Below are 20,047 nucleotides of genomic sequence, written 5' to 3'. Positions count from 1 at the left end.
TGTACACGCACACACGCATGTACACGCACACACACGCATGTACACGCACACACACACACACGCTTTACAGGGATTTTTCTGGTATCCAGGTAAAGAGACCACAGTACTTAGTTTGACGACTTTTATAAAAACCCTCAACCCAGGGCCCGGCCGGAGGATGGAGAGAGGGCTGCATGTGGCCCCTAACGGAAGTGAGGGCAGCACCAGGGGCTGGGCCAGCACCTGGGCTCCCGAGAGGCAGCAGCAGACAGGAGGCTGGAGCTGAAGGCGGTGCAGGGCTGCCGGCTCTGAGCGAGGGGCTGGGACAGCCCCCGTCGGGCCCCAGACATAGACAGAGGGTCCAGTCTGCTCAGGGCAGCCCTCACCAGACCCGAGCCTAGTCCCGGAGGGCCACCTTCACAAAGAGGGTGGCAGACGGGTGCTGGTCTCCGTTCTTGGAGAGGAGGTGGATGTGGCGGTATCCTGGCAGGCAGATGGATGGGGAGGGGTGCACCAGGAGAGTTCTGTTCACTCCGGGAGGATGCTTCGAGGGATAGCCAGCCCCCACCCAAGAAATGCCTCCCAGCCCACCCCGCCACCCAAGTCGTTCCCCTTCCTCACAGACGCTCACCCTGCTTGAGGCTTTTCAAGGGGATGGTACTCTGGCCAATGAAGTCGTTCTTGGAGGAGGCATCGTAGTCCTCCACCACAAAGCGCACGAGGGCAAGCTCAGGCACAGCCACCTCAAACTCAAACTCCGTGTCCCACCATGGGTTGAAACCTAGGGGGTGCAAGCACCGTGTCAACAGCACGGACATCAGCTCCAGGAGCCAGGCTCAGCCCAGGCCCAGGACGTACCATTATTGGTGACCACAGCGGTCTGGCGGCTGGCCACGTCCCGGCTCACGCCATGGATCTCCACTGTCACCTTGGGGTCCACGATTGAATTCTTATTCTTGTTGACTTTTGGCAGCTGCTGCCCTGAGATAACCTGAGGAGAGGCAAGGGATAATCAAGCATTCAGGATGGTAGCGAGGGGGAAGGGAGGCCCGGGGCACCTGTCCCCCCCTGTGACTGGCCATACCCTGACATTGAGTCGTTTTGGAGTCCACCAGGGCCCCTGGGCCAGGGCACGGGAGTTGAAGGTGGAGTTGGGGTCTCGCAGGAAGGCAGGCTTCAGCACGTACCCACAGGCCCCATTGTCCAGGAAGCGGCCCTGGTACACATCCATCTCTGACCCAGGAGTCTGGAAGTTCAGGGCCACTGCAGGCAGGACAGAGTAGTCACAGGCTGTGTATGTAGGAGGGTGGGGGGTGGGGTGGGGTTTCAGGGGTCCCAGAGCCCAGCTGGCTTGGGGTACACTGGGGCTCAGAGTCACATAGGCAGAAGCAGGGTTCAGGATCACTCCAATGCCTACTGCCCTCCTTCTGCCCTAACTGACCCACCACACCAACCTTACATTCCATTTCTGGTGCCAGAATTCAAAGGACAAGTGCGTTAATGATGAAATTTCAGAGGCTGTATTTGCTGCTGGGAGATTATTTCCAAACTAAGATTACCAGCTCTGAAGCCCACAAATCCGTGAATCTGGCTCTTCCTGGGTCCCCAGAGTCCCCTGGCCCTCCAGACAGAAACCCTCACCCAGGGCTCCTCCAAGCCCCAGCCAGCCCATACCGATTTGGCAGCCCCCATTCCACATCTCCACGGGGCTGTAGTTTGAGGAGTCTGTTCTCCACCCAGCGGGGTAGATCCTGCTCAGGTGATCCACGTTGTGGCGGACAAAGCTGTTTCCTGAGGCGGGGTATGAGTTGATCAGAAGCAGAGGCCTTCTGCATGAGCCCAAGCCCCTCCCTGACATCGTGGAGTGCCGGCTCTGGGAGATGTCTGGAGGGGTGGGAGCTAGTCCTGGCCCTGGCCAGCTCAGATGGTCAGACAGATGGGCAGCAATCTAGGAGGTGGGGAGGCAGGGCCAGGTTCACCTGATTCTTGGAGCAGTCGGAGGGCGCGGTTCTCAGAGAAGGATGACATCTCATAGAAAGCCTGCCCAGAGGTGCCAGGGCTGGGGAAGCCCCGAAAGTGGACGCTCTTGCAGTAAATGACCATGTCGGAGAGTTCCTTCGCTAGCCTGAGCTTGTCCTGGGGGCCATGGGGAGGCCCAGGTTAGATTCAGAGATTGGGGCAGGCGGGCACTGAGAGAGCCAGAAACCCAGATAGAGGCAGAGAGAGGGGCAGAGGGTCTGAGTGGCAGCCACAGAGCACCCGGACAAGGCAAACATCCCACAAGGCGATGGAGGGTGATGATGGGCAAAGGCCCCAGGGCTGCCCCCGCGCCCCCACAGCTCCCCTTCGAACCTTGGACTTGTGCCGCACTTGGCTCCTCACCGCCTCGTCCTCCATCTCAGCAGCCTCATCCTCGTCTGACACCACAGTGGCCTCTGGGCTGCCTTCTCCTCCAGGCGGGAAGAGCCCCCCGAGCTTCTTCCCCTTTAGCAAGATCTTCCCCCTCAGTTGCTAAGGGTGGAGGAGGCAGCTGATCAAGATCCAGCTGGCCTCCCAGCCAGTCCCCTGCCCTCTCCTCTGGGCACCGGGTCCCCATGGGGCACCTCAGGGGAAGGCAGGCTGGTGACGACCCCGTCCAACGGCCGATCCAATAGCATGGGCCCCAGGAGGGCGCGCAGATGTCGTGCCATCACACGCTGCTGCTCCAGGCTGCAGTGGTTCTCCAAGGACAGGATGACGGGGTAGGGGGATGCCTGGAGGCCCAGGGGTAGATTAAGAGGGGTCCGTGGCCCCCGAGTATCTTCCTCCTCACCCCCAGGGGCGCGCCCACCTTGAAGGCGTAGTCCCGGATGGCCCTGACCACGTCGCAGAAGAGGATCTTGGAGGTGAAGGTGTAGCCATGATAGATGATCGGCTCCTGGTTGGGCCCATCCCAGCAGTCGAGCTCCAGGCAGCGGCAACCTTTGCACAGCGCCCTGCAGGCGGGGTGTGGGCTAGGCCCTTGGTCCCGCCCAGGTCAAGCCCGGCCCCGCCCCGCCCCGTCACGCCCCGCCGCGCCCCGTCACGCCCAGGTTGCCTTGCCCCACCGGATGTAGGCTTCTGTGCTGCTGGGACCCGTGAGCTGGTCTTCCAGCAGGTAGGTGTTGTGCGAGGACGACACCAGGTAGTGGCTGAGCGGCTGGTCCATGTCCTGGTAGACGCGCCGGTGCGCCAGGTCGAAGGCGCTGCCGTCAGCCGAGAGCAGGTACATGAGAAAGCCGTCCTTGGTCATCTGACGCTGCGCCTTGGCTGGAAGGCGGGAGGCGGGAGGCGGGAGGGCGACTGCTGGTCAGAGCGCCCTGGGAGCAGGGCCCCCACAGCCCCGCCTCCCATCCTGAGCTGGTGCGGGTATCTCTTGGAAGGGCGTAAGTTTGAGTCTCTTGACCAAACCGTGACTATACCCCAGCATGGGGCTCTGTCTCCTCCTCTTCTGTCCCCCACTCGGTGAGGCCCCCCCGAGGGCGGGACCTCATCACCTCCTTCTCCAGGACTGGGCCCCCATCTGACGTCTTAAAGCGTTGTGCCCAGTATGGGCTGGGAAATATTGCCCAGGGCCCTGGGAATGGCTGAGGCGTCCCCTGCCCTCCAGCTCCCTACTCGGGCTGCCGTCTCCGCAGGGGTCTTCCCTCCGTGTGGGGCCCGGGACTGCAGGTCACAGGCCCTCACCCGTCTCGCTGGGTTCGTAGCGCTCAATGAGGGAGAGAGCCAGTGCAGGCCCCACCGCCTCCTCCCGCTGCTGGTGCTGCAAGAAGGTCACCAACTGATCGACCGACAGGGTCTCCTTGGAGCCCGTCGCCTCCTCGAAGGTGCGGTCGATCTCCTTCCTCTGGGTCAGTATCTTGTAGAAGGTCTCGATCTCCTCATCCTCCAGGGAGTCTGTCTGAGAGTGGTCACATTCCTGCAGAGCCAGGATGTCAGGTAGGCAGGGCTCAGAGCAGGTCCCAAGCTGTGTTCCAGACACACTGCCAGGCAGACCCAGCCCTCGCTTCCTGCCTCACCTTGAAGATCTTTCGGGCATAGCTGTCGTCCACCTGGATGTTGAGCTCCTTCAGAAAGTTTTGTAGCTCTTTGAAGCTCATCTTGTTGTCCTTGTTTTTGTCAGCTTTTCGCAAGCAGGAATGAATCCAGCTGGGCAAGAAGTAAGGAAAGAACCCCAGGAGCCGTGGTACCCACTAGGTCCCAGCCAGAGCCATGGTTCGAGCTCAGGATCAGCTCCTAGGCCCAGGTGGACTGAGGGCCCCTATAGACCCAGCTCCCCGCAGGCCTGGCTGCTGGCACATCTGCATTTCAGGGGAAGACCTGGTAGCCTCTTTGGAGGAAATATGACATCCAATGAAAGAGCCTTTTTCCTACTTGCTGGCTTTGAACCCTTTCAAAATTTCAAAAATATTTATTTTCTCACTTTAAAAGGTTCATTACAGACAGTTGAGAAAATGAAGAAAAGTAAACAAAGGCCCCATAGTTCTATCAGCCAGGGGTACCTACTGTTAACATTTCAAGGTATGTCTTTCTGGTTTTCAATATATAATTATTAGTCAACTTGACTAAAGCCTTTAAGGCTTATTTAGTAGGAAACAGCAAATTTCAAGCCACTGGATAAAGGTGGGGACATCACATGCGAAAACAAAGCCTGGATCATGGTGTCATGATTGCGGTGCTTTGGTCCCCAATTCTTTCCCTCTATCTCTCCCATCAGCCTTGAACTTGAGAACTAGAGAAGGAGAGACTCCATACTACATTCCACGGAAAACAGAGAGCTAATTATAGAACAAGAAAATGGGAACTCATGAGCGCAATAAAAACATGATAGCAGGTTTTTGGAAGAAATCAGAAAGGAAACAGCAGTACAAATCACACCATATAAACATTTTTTAAATTCTGAGGCTCAAATAAAGAAAAAACAAAGTCATCTGTCTGACAGACTGGAGGAAGCATTTGCAGCAAAGTTTTTGAAGAATTAATTAAAAAGAAGAGTCTGATGACCCTAAAAACTAAATGAGAAAGGGATGTAAACCAAACTTTTACAAACATTGATAGTAATCAAAGATATTAACAATTTGGAAATAAGATGCAGTTTCTTAGACGATAAAATTAGCAACTTAAAAGTATATTCCCAGTGCAAATAAGGGTGAGGTGAAATGGACACGCTCATCCATCAGTTGGACAATGTAAACTGATACAACCCTTAGGAAGGTAATGTAGAGATATCAACCTGTTTCACCAGTTGACTCAGTAATTCCACTTCTAGGAGTCCATTGATAAGGAAATACTTCTGAATACTGCAAGGTTTTATGAACGTAGTCCTTTGCAGTGTTATTTATAGAGGTAAAAGAATGAAAACAAATGAAACATCTGAGAGTGAAAGAATGGATCACTAATTTATAGTACATCCACTCAGTGGAATAGTACACAAGTCATTACAGCCGAAACTATGCTAACACGGGGAAATAATTATGACATAATGTTACATAAAAAAATGACACACATATATTAATCTTCATTATTTTTGGCAAATGCATCATTAGACAAAATGAAATGTGGCAAGAAAAGATTAAAGGGAGAACTCAAATGTCAGTAGTTTCTGGAGGAGGCAGGTTTTCTGGGCCTTAAAGCTTCATTCTAACATACCCAGATAGTTAAATTTGTATTTATATATATATGTATGTTTTATGTAAAGATATGTATACATTTGCATAAAAAAATTATGGTAGAATTCCAGGTTAAAAAAAATACAAGTTCACAGTGGTCCACCCAAGCATAAGGTCCCAGTGCTGACTGATTGCTCTTCAGCAGGCTGGAATGACTTTAAGACCTCAAGGTCTAGGCAGCAGAGGGCATGAGATTGTCCAAGCACAAGCCTGTGCAAAAGGAGTGACTATCAGAAAAGTGCCATAGAACTGGGCTGTCAGGAAAACTCAAAATTGGGCTTCCCTGGAAAAGAATCTGCCTGCCAATGCAGAGACACGGGCTCAATCCCTGGTCTGGGAAGATCCCACATGCCTCAGAGCAACTAAGCCTGTGATCCACAACTACTGAGCCTGTGCTCTAGAGCCCAGGAACTGCAGCTATTGGGTCTACAAACCCAGGGCCTGTGCTCAGCAACAAGAGAAGCCACTGCACATTGCAACTAGAGAAATGCCCGTGCAGCAATAAAGACCCAGCACAACCAAGAATAAATAAATAGATAAAATTATTTACTAAAAAAAAAAAAGTTCAAAGTCAGGCAGACAAAGCCTTGAGAAAAACACTTAAAAGTCCCTGAAATGCTGAAAAGCACACAATAAAGGGAATCGACAGGGTTCAAAATGTGTCCCCCAAAGGAGCTGGATATACACTAGCAATGAGTAAAGTAATCAGAAAATGAGATTAAGAAAACAATTCCTTATAGTAGCATCAAAAGGAATAAAAATACAAATTCTTTTAATGCATCCTGTATACTCTGAAAGCCACAAAACACTGTTGAAAGAAATTAAAGATCTAAATAAATGGAAAGATATCCCATATTTGCAGATCAGAAAGAAGACTTGATACTGTTAAATGAGGAATACTCTCCAAATTAATCTACAGATTCAACACAATACCTGTCACAGTCATGCTGGCTACTTTGCAGAAACTTAACCCCATCCTCAAATTCGTATGAAAATTCAAGGGGCCTAAAATAGTCAAACATTCTTGAATAAATTTGGAAGACTCACACTTCAGGATTTCAAAGGTTCCTACAAAGTTACAGTAACTAAAACGTTGTGCTGTTGGTACAAGAATAGACATTTAGATAAATGAAACAGAGGACCTCCTCAATGGCCCAGTGTTTAGAACTCCATGCTTCCAATGCAGGGGTTATGGATTCAGATCCCTGGTTATCCCCCTGTGTGGCGTGGCCAAAAGAAAAGGACAAATGGAATAGAATTGAGAGTCATGCAGTAAACCCTCATATTTATGGTCAGTTGATATTTGACAAGGGTATAAAGATAATTCAGTGAGGAAAGAATAGTCTTTTCAACAACTGTATGTCTACATGCAAAAGAAATATGAAGTTGGATCTCTCATATCACACCATACACAGAATTTACAGAAACAAACTCAGAGTGGATCAGAGACCTAAATGCAAGCACTAAAACTATAAGAGAAAATATGAGTAAATGTTTGTGACTTTGAGTTAGGCTAAGCCTTCTTAGATATGACCACAAAAAACACAGGCAACAAAAGCAAAAGGTAAATGTGTTAGAGCTCACTGAAACAAAAAATTCTGTGCTTCAGAGAAACCCACCAAAATAAGAACAGAACCCACAGAATGGTAGAAATTAGTTGCAAAGCATATATCTGATAAGAGACTTGTGTTTATAATATTAAAAAAAAATCTCACAACTAAATAATAGAAAGGTAACTCAATTAAAAAATGGGCCAGAGATCTGAATAAACATGTCTCCAGAGGAGATACACAAAAGCACATAAAAATGGTCAATATCATTAATTATAAGGGAAATGCAAATCAAAACCACAGTAAGATACTTATTTTAAAAAAGAAAATAACAAGAGTAGGTAAGGATGTGGAGAAATCGGAAGCCTTGAGCACTGCTGGTGGAGACGTAAAGTGGTACTTGCTATGGAAAACCGTTAGAGTGGGTCCTCAAAAAGCTGAAAATAGGATTACCAGATGATCTCACATTCCACTCCTGGGTATGAACCCCAAAGAATTGAAAACAAGGTCTTAGATACTTGTACACCCATGTTCACAGCAGCATTATTCACAATAGACACAAAGTGGAAGCAACCCAAGTGTCCATTTGTGGGCGAATGAATAAAGTGTGGTGCATACATACAATGGAATATTGTTCATATTAAAAGGATGGAAATTCTAACGTGTGTGACAGCATGGAAGAAACTTGAGGACATTGTGCTAAGTGAAATAAGCCAATGGCAAAATGACAAATACTGTATGAGTCCACTTATATGAGGAACCTAGAGTAAGCAGGTTCATCGAGACAGAAAGCACAGCAGCGGTTGCCAAAGGCTGGGGGAGGCTGGAATAAGGAGCTACTGTTCAATGGGTACAGAGTTTCAGTTTTACAAGATGAAGAGTTCTGGAGATGGCTGAACAACCGTGTGAATGTACTTAACACTACTGAACTGTTCACCTGAAAATGCTTAAAACAGCGAATTTTATGTTACGCATGCTGCTGCGGCTGCTGCTAAGTCGCAGTCCGACTCTGCGACCCCATAGATTACCATAATTTAAAATTAAATAGATCCATTAAAAAGAACAACAGATGGGCAAAGGATCTGTTGAATAGCTATTTCTCCAAAGAGATATACAAATGTCCGGTAACCACATGTAAAGATGTTCAACCCATTAGCTACCAAGGAAATGTAAATCAAAACCACAGTGAAATGCTACTTCAAACCCACAGGATAGCTGTCATAAAAAAAGGCAGAAAACAAGGATTAGTGAAGATGTGAAAAGTCAGAACCCTCATACACTGCTGGTGGGAGTATAAATTTCCTCTCTGGAAAATAGGTAGTTGTTCAGAAGTCTAAATATATAGTTACCACAAGACTCAGAAATTCTAGGTATGTATCCAAGAGAAATGAGAACGTATGTCCACACAAAAACTTACACACGAATGTTCGGAGCAGCGTTATTCAGAGAAGCAGAAACCCAAATGGCCATCACCTGCCGATCGGATAAATAAAATGTGGAATAGCCAGACAATGGAATATTAGGGACACAGAAGGAATGAAGTACCGATACAGGCTATGACATGGACAGACCCTGTTGTTTAGCCGCTACGTTGTGTCTGCTTCTTTGCAGCCCCATGGACTGTGTAAGCCCATTAGGCTTCTCTGTCCATGGGATTTTCCAGGCAAGAATACCAGAGTGGGTTGCCATTTTCTCTCCCAGAGGATCTAAATTCCCTACCCAGTGATTGAACCCATGTCTCCCGTGTTGGCAGGCAGATTTTTTCTACCGCTGAGCCACCAGTGTGTCTCCGTAACATTATGCTAAGTGAAAGAAGCCATTCACAAAAGACTGTAGAATTCCGTTTATATAATGTGTCCAGAAAGACAAAGTATCAATAGATTGGTGAGACAGAAAGCAGATTAGTGGTTGTCTAGGCCTTGGGGGTTGTGGGGAAATGGGAACTGCTAAAGAGTATGGGTTTCTTCTTAGGATGATGAGGATATTCTAAAATTCATTGAGTGATGGGTTGCGTAACTGTGAACACACTAAAAAGCATGGACTTGTACACTTTTACTGGATGACTTATGTGGTAAGTGAATTATATCTCAATAAAGCTGTCATAAAAAAAGGAGTTGGTACTGGTTCCACCCTAATCCTATACATCAGAAGCCTGATCTCTTTGAACCATAGACTAGGGCATTGTTGCACCTAGATTTTGAAGTGAATTTGTTTCTAGCCCCGTGGCTGGCCTGCATACCAGGCCTAGGAGAACTTGATCACTCCCCAAAGAATGGCACAGGGGATAGGGGTAAGTGGGAGTGGACTATGGCCTCCCAAACTCCCAGAGGAAAAAAAAAATAAATGCAGTAACTCTAGGAAACATTAAAATGTCTAAGACTAGGGGACTTCCCTTGTGGTTCAGTGGTTAAGAGTCAGCTTCCAATGCAGGGGGTTCAGGTTTGATCCCTAGTCAGGGAACTGCCCACATGCTGAACAGCATGACTAAAAAAAAAAATCTTTAATAGATAACATTTAAAAAGAAAAAGAAAACTAAGACTGTTTTTTAAAAAGATATATAATATATATATATTTAAGTCCAAGATTAGGTCTCCCATTGAAGCAGGCAGCTCCCCTCAGCCTCCCCAGTCTCCCAGCTCTATGCTGGTTACAGCAAGGGGACGAGGGACATCACGGAGCTGCCTGCTGTCTGGCCCTTGGGTCAGAGTAGACATAAGAGGGCCCAAGTGCCTTCCCTGCTTCCCCCAATTGTGTTCTCTCAATGTGATGTATTTGGAGACAGGGCCTTGAGAGACTTAGATAAGACCATGAGCGGGGGGGCCCTTGTGATGGGATTAGTGCCCATGTAAGAAGAGACACCAGAGATCTTGCTCACTCTCTCTTCCCGCCTCCCCCAATATCCGCCCCCCCCCCAACCCGCCCCCTCCGTGTTAAGACAGAAGACAGCCATCTACAAGCCAGGAAGAGAGCTCCCATCAGAACCTGACTCTGCTGGGCACCCTGATCTTGGATTTCCAGCCTCCAGAACTGTGAGCAAATTAATTTCTGTTGTTTAAGCCACCCTGTGTATGGTATATTGGTTATGATGGCCCAAACCAGGTGTCTTCCATACCGAGGCTGCCCTGGGGACAACCATAGCCAGTAGCCGCAGACTGGGGCTGGGTCTGGTTCCACTGCCCTCAAAAGGATACTGTCGCAGCTTCTGCCGCTGGTCCATGGAGCCCGAGTGGTGGATAATCTTGCCCAGGCCCTGCACCCAGTGCTGGGCATCAGCTGGTGATGGGGCAATGAGGTCTAGAGTATTGCGCTGGTCCTTGAAGACGATGGAGAAGCAGCGGTTCTCAGGCACATCCCGAGCAAACTTCTCCAGGCCCTCTGTGCGGTGCCCCATCCGCACCTCCTGGATATCCTCGATGGAGACTGCGGGAAGGGGGCGGGGGCACAGAGAAAGCCGTGAGGGGCAGGAGGATGGTCAGAGTGGGGACAGAAAGAGGCTGGCATGGAGGAGGAAAGGGGGACACAGCTGCAGCAGGCAGAGTGGAAATGCCCGGGGAGAGGGAGGTTGACTTTAGGGCGGGAAGGGCTCTTATGGTCCCAGGCCCCCTGTTTCTGTGCTGGGAGGAAGTGGGGACCCTGGGAGAGGATCGGGGCAGGGCAGGGCTCTCAGACAGTGACTGGGAGAGGCCACTCTGGAGCTTGGGGCCTGTGAAGGATGGGTGGCCACGTGCTTTCCTGGTGTACTTGACTTTGGGCCCTTTCCGTCCCTCCAAGATAGCCACGAGAGCCTCCAGGCTCTTCTGACCACTCAGGAGCCTGGAGCCACCCTCAGTCAGCCCTGGCCCTGGGGTTTGGAGACAGAGGTCCAATGACAGAATGAAAAGTGCTTGTGTCGGGGGGCAGCCAGGGCCTTGCCTGCATGCATCTGTGGGTCCTGATCTCAGGGAGACCCTTGGGAGGGCTAGTGCTCCAGGATCCCGAGAGGTAGACTGGAGGGTGCCCCTGGGGATCTGAGACGACATCATTCTATCCTTGGGGACAGCAGGGGGCCCTCCTGGGGCAGCCCAGCTTTCCTAGCTTCAGGGAGCAGCAAGGCCCTGCTTGCCCCCCTTCAACTCCAAGGTGCCCTCCTGACCTGGCTGGGAGCCAGTCCCTATAGCTGGGATTGTGCTGGGCCTCCCATCATCTGGAGCCAGGTTCTGCCCCTGCCCCAACGCCATCCTGAGCCATCCACATGCATCTTCCCTGGGTCGAGGCCAGCTCTGGCCAACAGCCCGCCTGTCCTTCCTGGTGAGTGCCCAAGGGCCTCCTGGTCACCTGCAGGCCCCACATGTGAGGCATATGCCATCCCAGGCAGCAGGCTCTGAGGTGTGAGACACACAGACCCTGGGCTGTCTGGGGTGCAGGGGATATCCCTGTTTAATCCCTCCCTACAGCCTCCCCAGCCCTGCCAGGCCCCACACTGGCTGCAGCTGCCCCAGACTGGGAGTGAAAACAGGAAGCCTGGGTGGTGGGGGCCAGCTCCCCACCCACTCCAGAGAGAAAGTCCAGATGCCTTCCTGACTGATAACCCTTGTCTGCCTGCAGTAACCAAAGCGGAGGGAGGCTAGTGGTGTCGGGATCAGGGAGGCAGTGGAGACTTGGGGAGCAGGAAGCAGACACACAGAGCACTGGGAGACTGTCCCCCCCTCCGCTGCTCCTGGCCTCAGTTTCCCCGGGGGTGGAGCGCAGGCTCACTGCTCACCGGGAGGAGGGAAGCAGATGACAGGCATGCCCAGCCCAGAGCTGTCTCTGTGTCTCAGACACTCCTCACCTGAGCGCACCTGATGCCCAACCCCCAGGCTATCGCCCCTGTGGCCCTCCCTGTCAGGATGCAGGCCCTTCACCCACAGCCCTTCCGCGTTCGTATCCCTGCACCTCTGCTCATGCTGGGTCTCTGGCCTGGGAGCTCCTCCTGCCCTTCTGCCCACAGCTGTCCCGGTAAAAGGTCCCCATCTCACCGGCCCAGGCCTAGCAAGGCCCAGATCGCCTACTCCTCCATCTGGCCCCCACCCACCCCCGCCAAGTGCTTGGCACACACTGGGAACCATACACATGTCCTGGCTGGTGGATGGGCTTCCAGGAGTCCCCAGGGCTTGAAGAGTATGATGCCCCGTTCCCACGGTGCCGCCAACTGCCAGCATCTAACAGGAAACCCCGTATCAGGGCAGAGGTCTGTGAAGGAGCCTGGCTGGAGCCACAGACAGAGGCAAGGGCTGGGTCACTACTGTCTTATGTGACCGACATGTGTACAGTGTCATTTTCTGAGAGCCCTTCTGGCTCCATCCCCTCCGACCCTGCCCTCCCCTGCTCGGACCTCCCACGGTGCACAGCTCCCAGGACCCAGCCAGGCTCCCTCCATCTGACCCTGCTGTGGGCCTGCAGGTCACACCTTTTCAGGATTCTGTCCAGTGTCCTGGGGCCTGGCGGACCCTCCTTTTCCTCCTCCCACCTGAGCCTCTGTTTGGTCTCATTCCCCAGAGACCTGCTTAGTGGGCTCACCCAGCCTGCACCCCCTCCACAGCCAAGGGCAGGTGATTGGGTGATGAATTTCCAGGGACTTGGACTGTGAGAGAACTCCAGCTGCAGTGATCTTTCCGTACTACCAGCCACATGTGGCTATTCACATATAAATTAGTTAAAATTCAGTGAAATTAGGGATTCAGCTCCTTAAGTACAATAGCCATGGTTCAAGTGCTCGAGGGCCACAGGTGGCTAGTAGCTGACATATTGGACAGCACAGATAGAGAACATGTCCATTATCATAGAAAGTTCTTTTGGTTAGCTTTGGTCTAAACTTTTCCCACCAAGATTGCCGGGAGAAATATCAATAACCTCAGATATGCAGATGACACCACTAAAAAGCCTCTTGATGAAAGTGAAAGAGGAAAGCGAAAAAGTTGGCTTAAAGCTCAACATTCAGAAAACGAAGATCATGGCATCCGCCCATCACTTTACGGGAAATAGATGGGGAAACAGTGGAAACAGTGTCAGACTTTATTTTGGGGGGCTCCAAAATCACTGCAGATGGTGACTGCAGCCATGAAATTAAAAGACGCTTACTCCTTGGAAGAAAAGTTATGACCAACCTAGATAGCATATTGAAAAGCAGAGACATTACTTTGCCGACTAAGGTCCGTCTAGTCAAGGCTATGGTTTTTCCAGTAGTCATGTATGGATGTGAGAGTTGGACTGTGAAGAAGGCTGAGCGCTGAAGAATTGATGCTTTTGAACTGTGGTGTTGGAGAAGACTCTTGAGAGTCCCTTGGACTGCAAGGAGATCCACCCAGTCCATTCTGAAGGAAATCAGCCCTGGGATTTCTTTGGAAGGAATGATGCTAAAGCTGAAACTCCAGTACTTTGGCCACCTCATGGGAAGAGTTGACTCATTGGAAAAGACTCTGATACTGGGAGGGATTGGGGGCAGGAGGAGAAGGGGACAACCGAGGATGAGATGGCTGGATGGCATCACTGACTCAATGGGCGTGAGTCTGAGTGAACTCCGGGAGTTGGTGATGGACAGGGAGGCCTGGCGTGCTGCGATTCATGGGGTCGCAAAGAGTCGGACACAACTGAGCGACTGAACTGAACTGAACTGAAAGGTGCAGAGGGAACCTCTCATTTTGCAAAATGTTTGGGGCATTCTGTGTTGGCAGAACTTGCTTTCTAAGACCTTGCAGGAGGCACTCTCCATCTACAGGCTTGAGCTCTGAATTCCTAGACCTTTTCTGAAGCTTCCAGAAAGCCCTCAGGCCCACAGCCTCGAGGGAGCTACCCAGCCAAGGCCTCTCTGTGCAAGTCCCAGCTGTGCTCCACCCCAACCTGCCTGTCCTGGCTCCAGCCCAGGGAGGAGCTGCCTCCTGCGGCCCCACCTCTCATCCTGTCCACCAATACCCGGAAGGGCCTTATCTGCCCTTGGACTTTGGGCCTTACCACACCTGAGTCCTGATCCATCCGCCCAACTTCCCTCCCTCCCACAAATATCTGGGTGGATACCTGTGCGCGCTTGTAACATAGTTCCGTTCCCTCCTTACTTGGGACATGGCTGTGTATCCCCACTTCGAAAAAGCATGAGCATCTCCATCTGTGGTCCATGACTGCCCTCTCAAGCCCAGACTAGGCCTCAGTTTCCCTACCAGTGATCTAACTGACTCCCTTCCCCGAGCCTGGCCGTCTCAGATTCCCCATACCAGATATCCTGGTTGCATGACTGACCGCTGCCCCGCCAGGCCAGGCCTCAGTTTCCCTACCTTTGGTCGTGGTCCACGACTGACCTCCAGCCCCACCCCACCCCACCCCAGCTAGTGTCAGTTTCCCCATCAGAGCGCAGGAGCAGCACCCTGCCCCTCCCTGTGCAGCCCAGGGCACTCACACAGCTGGGATTCCGGGGTCCTCATGACCTTGCGGGACTCCTGCCAGATGGTCTTGCAGTCCTCCTGCAGCTTGTAGAAGCGTTCTCTCCGCCATGAGCTGGACTTCACCTTCAAGAGCTGGCCGCCCTTCAGCAGTGCCTGTAGGTCCTTGTCATCCTGTAGGCCTAGGGGACGGAGCTGGTAAGATGCCACCTCCTCTAGGGTACCTGGTGCTCCAGGCCCCTTGCTGGCTCCTTTTTCAGCAGCCTCATCCTCAGCTCTCTATTCACTTCTCCCTCCATCACCCTTGCTCCAACCTGATTCAGGAGCCCCGCCTTCAGGCATCTCTGACTCCAGCTGAGGCTGTGCAAACCTTAGGATACCCACCTGTTCAAGGCCACACTTTATATGTAATGACCTGCAACCCACAGCTGAATGGACAAAGAACACATGGTTCCTGGGTGACCAGACCCCTAGAAAATGGCCTGGCTCCAAAAGACTTAGTAGGCTCCTCGCTCTCACACCTAGGGGTCAGAGTGACCTGAAGGAAGCTAGGACCAAAAGATCAGGCAGAGCAGGAAAGAAGAGGGTAAACACAGGTGGAAATGGATCCCAGAGCACCATGAGTATCATGAGCCCAACAGCCTCCCAAGTCTAATGGCTCTGGAATCGTGTATTGGGTCCAGGCTAGGCCTGCTGAGATGCCTCATCCCTCCCCATCTATCCCATCTCTGAGTGGCCTGGGTCTGGGACCTCTCAGGGTAGAGCAGCCCAAAGGCATAGTGCAGGTCTTTCCGAGGCTGAGGCAGCACCTGGCCTGAGGCCCCACAGTAGAGGAACCCTAACTGCCTGGCCCCCTCCCACCCGGCTCCTTTCAGAGATGCAGGCTGGCCTGGGGCGTGGGCTCCCACAGAGACAGTGTCCTTCATCCCACCAGACCCAAGCAGGAGACACCAAAGGGGCGCCAGGCCTAGTTTCCTAGCATCCCTCATCCCAAGCAGTCCCTGTGCCAACTGTGGTCAAAGAGGGACCCCGCACCACCATAATGACCCATCAGTGTGACGGTGAAAGGTACGTCTAAATGCACATCTCAAGCCAAGCCACATGGAGCCCAGCAGCCAGCACTGTTCAGAGCCAAGAGGCCGCCTCACCTCCCTTCTGTCCCCCAAGTGAAAACTCTGTGGCTTTTCAGCAATCTTTATCCTGCTCTAGCAGAGTGGAGGCTTCAGAAGCTGTGCATGTCCAGTGTGAGGGGCCTGTGCCTAGGCCTACAGGCTTTTCTTGTCTCAACCCAGATCCCCAGCCCCAGATAGGTTCCCCTACTTTATCCATGACCCCACTCCCTACCCCCCAGCCAGCCTGCTCCAGACACACACAGGACCTACAAAATCTTCTGGACCACTTCCCCAGGCCTCAGCCTCTATCCCTCCCTAGTCACCTCCTCCAGTGGGAACATAGTCCCATGCTAACACTTCACCTCCACGATTTTAGGCAACTTCCTTCCCTCTCTGAACCTCTATTCCGCCATCAGCACTGGGTGATGTCTGATGTGACCTTCCCTTACCTTTGTTCCAAGTCTCTCCACCCCTCTGCCTTAGTGGCAGCAGTTCCCCTTCAGCCCCAGGGGAGGCCCAGTGGAGGAGAAGGCTCCTACAGAATGTCCTCAACTGGCAGCTATGTGTGGGGGGGCTCAAGAGAGAGGACGGAGAGAAGGTTGTTCCCACTACCTTCCAGAGGAGAGAGCCGCCTCAGCCTCAGCTCAGCTAGGGGATCCCACTGTCCCTCCCGAGGCTGAGGTCAGCTGAGAGGGACATCCCCTTGCCCTCTGCTTGCACTCCCCTCCCCCACCCCCGCCCAACTGGAGCATCTGGGGGTGCACACGCATGGCACAGATGGGAGTGGGGACACAGGGTCGGAAGCCTGTGGGAGCTCCACCCTCCAGTTCTGGAAAACACCGTGAGCAGACGACATTCATCCTGTCCTGGAGCCAGACTGCAGCCCTGTTGGCGGTCAGGCAGAGATAAGTCCCTTGGCTGCCTACATGGCTTCCGGGACACAGACCTTGGTCCCAAAGGGGGTCTTGATAATAGTGGCCCTCCAGGCTGCTGGGAAACCTAAGCAGATGCCTCGTTCTCTGAGCTTCATTTGAGGCCCTTTTTTTCCGAGGCTTTTGGTCTGCCCCCGGCCCTTGCTCCCGTACCACCCAGCAGGTTCATAGGCACCCCTTCATCCAGCCCTACTCACTCCACTAGATAGCATCTTCTCCTGTGGGAAGGTGGCAAAGAGGGGCCTCTGAGCTCAGGGACTCCTGGGTTGACCTTGCAGCCTCATCAGTCTGCCCAGGCTAGTGGCACACAATGAGATGGCTATATGGGGAATGCAGAGAGGCTGCAGTGCTAATAGGAGGGGTGTGCAATGCCAAGAGCCCTGCCCATGTACATAGGGTGATGCCTGATGAAGACAAACTGAGTCTGGGATGCAAAGCAGTGCACAGCTACACAGATATAGCCACACACACAATCACACAGTCCACCATACTCATCATATACTGCCATACACAACCAGGAAGAGACAATGGGCCACACACAGTGACACACATCTACATGGAGTCACACACAGCCAAACAAGGTACCGTGCCAGAACACCATCATTGTCATAATAATAGTCGCCACCATAATAAGAGTCCACATTTAAGTAAGATCCTGTTCTTAGCACATGTGTTTAATCACCCCAACAACCCTATGAGGAAGGCAATACTGTTCCCATTTTACAGATGATGAAACTGAGGGTCAAGGAAGTTACACGGTGGAGTTGGGACTCAGAAGCCTGCCCACAGCATCAGTGCTAGGAAATGTTACCTTATGCAGCCACCACCTGGGCATGCTGCCACAAAGAGCAACAGCAGAAAATCTATAGGACACACACACCATAACACAGATGACAGAATCACCCAGTTGTCTGGGTCACCCACTGTCACATGCGTCACCCACCATCAAACATGGTGGGCAGCATCACAGCGGGTCACACACTGTCACACTGGTGCCATTTGATTACACAGCATTGCATATCCTCATTGCTGCACAGTGGTCCCGACTACCATACAAGGGACAGAATTACCACTAGGCGTGTAAGCAAGATGGTTTGAGAGTGGCAAGGGGCAGGGTAACCAATCCCCCCAGTACATGGCAACCCTGCAAAAACAGCCCCACTGCGAGTCATACATTCACAGAAGTACTAAACAGGTCCAGGCCCCAGAACACACAGTCTGCGTTCTGCCCCAGCTGCCTTCCCAGCCTCCCCTGATCTCAGGGCCCCTGAATCCCTTACCCAGCCTCTGCCCATTGAGCGCTGCCACCTTGAGGCTCTGTTCCTGCAAGTAGAGCTCTCTGGAGCGGCTCAGTCTCCGGCTCGGCCTCCGGACCCCAAAGCACTGCATGACGTTCCGAAGTGCCCCTGCCGCCCAGCAAACCTGGCCCGGGACAGTGTTGCGTCCAGAAGGCGGCCGCGGACCTAGGGGCGGAACCACCTTCTCGGAGGGGAGCAGGGGCGGAGACCTGGAGTAGGTGGGCGGGGATAGAACTAATGGAGGCGGGGCCTGGGTGGGTGGGTGGGGCCTTGAGTCTAGAGGCGGGGCGATACAGAAATCAGCGCTGAAGGGGCGGAGCCACATCCTAGGAGGCGGGGCCAGTTCCAGAAGTGTAGAACCGATGCCTCCGGGAAATGAGGGGAGAGTGGAATCAAGGCGGGGAGAGGAGGGGCCAGAGCTCAGAAGGCGGGACACTCCGAAGGAGGAGCCGGGGCCAGGAGGCGGAGTGGAACAAATCCATAACCCAGGAAGCAGATCAGTGGCGAAAGTCAAGAGTCCAGAAAGCGGATTGGGGCGGAGCCAGAGCCAAAGAGGCGGGAAGAGGGAGGAGCCAGGTGTGGGAGGCGACGTGGGGCAGAATCAGACTCAGGAAGACGGCGGGGGGCGGAGCCAGAGTCCAGGGGACGAACCGGGGGAGGGTACAGCGATGGAAAGCAAGGCTGTTTGCGGGCAGGGAGGGCGGTACCTCGATTTTGGAGGCAGTGTAGGGGCGGAGACTGAGCCGGGAATCCTGAACACTCAGCTGGAGACTTGGCGGAGGACCAGAGGGCTGGGCGAGATTGAGCCGAGGAGGGAAGCCCGGCCCGGCGGCGGCCTGGGCTGCAGGGTCTAGCGGACAGCCGGGTGGGGCCAGAACAGGCAGAGTTGAGGATGGAGCTCGGCCGGACACCGGAGCCCGCCAAATATTTTACCTCAGTTACTCAACGAATCCATTGTGACTGAGTGGGCCGTTGCTTCACATGTGAATCCCAGGTAGGCCTGTTTCCTTCTGAGGGAGTATGTCTACCTGAGTGGAATAATCTCCAAGATGCCAAATGCGAATGGAATTCTTGAAAAAATGTCGATCTTAAAAATGAATCTATTAACACAGGCTTGCTTTGATAAATAGGTGAGGACTCCAACTCTATACGAAACTGCTGCCAGTGTGCTCGGGAACAGTGAGATCTTTCATGTAAGTTACCACCCCACTTTCATTCACCCAGCAATTATTTACTGAGCCCCTACTGTGTGCCAAGGTCAGGACATCACCCAGAGGCCTGACTCACTCCTCTCTTTTACTGTCTGCCTCTGAATAGTTCCTTCATTTGCCTCACTGCAGCTCCAGTCACCAGCACTGACAGTGAGTCACTCGCAAAGCCAGTTATTAGCACAGACAAGCATGGCAATAATAATGATAAACTGAAGTGCAGAGTGACTTGCCTAGGGTCTCACCTTGGAGAATAATAAAGCATGAGAACGTGTGTTAATGAAGGTGAGCTGGAATATGGGCACAGACAAGTTGTTCTTCATTTGCAGTGAAGGGAGCTGAGGGTAAGGGGAAGCCTCTGTTTTAGAGAAACCACACAATGGTTTTTAACCAGAGGGCCAAGGACTCCTCGAGGACCTATGGATAGAACCACATCTCAATATAATTTGCTTCCTTTGAATTCTTATGTATTTTACTTTATACATTTAAAAACTTGATCCTGAAAAGGGGTCCACAGGCTTCATCTGACTGCTAAAGTGGTCCATGGCACAAAAAAGTTAAGATCAGTGTGGATCGGTGTGTGTCTGTGTTGTGTGGGCCTGGAATCCCAGGGACAGACATGTTGGAAACAAGGTGGGTAGGGGGTTGCAGAGGGGACAAAGGCAGTTAAAGGAGGTAATTTGGGGTGATGAGCTAGAAGCAGCCGGGCCTCCAGGGGAACAGCTTTGGATTGCAGGGTTCGTGCCAGCTCCGCAGGAAGGGCTGGGCAGTCAGGCACTTGAGAGGCAGGTCTCAGACAGGATGGGCCAGGGCTGCCAAGCCCATGCCACAAGACTGGGAGGTGCTGACGGAGACTCTGAGCGCTCCCTCTCCAGGCAAGATACTAGGGC

At 52.4% G+C, this 20,047-nt stretch overlaps 1 protein-coding gene across 1 annotated transcript; it reads right to left on the bottom strand.

Annotated features, from left to right (window-relative positions):
- Positions 1-107: 107 nt before the first annotated feature.
- On the bottom strand, positions 108-18,111 carry PLCD1 (phospholipase C delta 1). The gene is made up of 15 exons (XM_040246224.1): positions 17,932-18,111; positions 14,625-14,789; positions 10,408-10,636; positions 4,017-4,146; positions 3,685-3,916; positions 3,066-3,267; positions 2,810-2,954; positions 2,583-2,732; positions 2,331-2,490; positions 1,959-2,117; positions 1,654-1,770; positions 1,064-1,242; positions 838-970; positions 611-760; positions 108-462 (listed from the first exon to the last, which is right to left on the bottom strand). Exons 1-15 carry the CDS (start codon positions 18,038-18,040, stop codon positions 377-379), a joined length of 2,346 nt encoding a protein of 781 aa, XP_040102158.1. The 5' UTR covers positions 18,041-18,111; the 3' UTR covers positions 108-376.
- Positions 18,112-20,047: the final 1,936 nt, after the last annotated feature.

The sequence above is a fragment of the Oryx dammah genome, unplaced genomic scaffold, assembly GCF_014754425.2.
Source record: "Oryx dammah isolate SB20612 unplaced genomic scaffold, SCBI_Odam_1.1 HiC_scaffold_9, whole genome shotgun sequence".
Taxonomy (NCBI): domain Eukaryota; kingdom Metazoa; phylum Chordata; class Mammalia; order Artiodactyla; family Bovidae; genus Oryx; species Oryx dammah.
The sequence above is the reverse complement of the archived record's forward strand: the minus strand, read 5'-3'. Positions and strand labels throughout refer to the sequence as shown.

What these genes read in the sequence shown, in the direction of transcription:
- PLCD1 (XM_040246224.1), bottom strand. Translation starts at nt 18,040, where the DNA reads ATGCAGTGCTTTGGGGTCCGGAGGCCGAGCCGGAGACTGAGCCGCTCC. An exon ending in CCAGCCTGCCTTCCCCTGAG is followed by an intron (nt 2,491 to 2,582) that starts GTGCCCCATGGG and finishes CTCCACCCTTAG; the next exon opens with CAACTGAGGGGGAAGATCTT. An exon ending in CAAAACGACTCAATGTCAGG is followed by an intron (nt 971 to 1,063) that starts GTATGGCCAGTC and finishes GCCTCTCCTCAG; the next exon opens with GTTATCTCAGGGCAGCAGCT.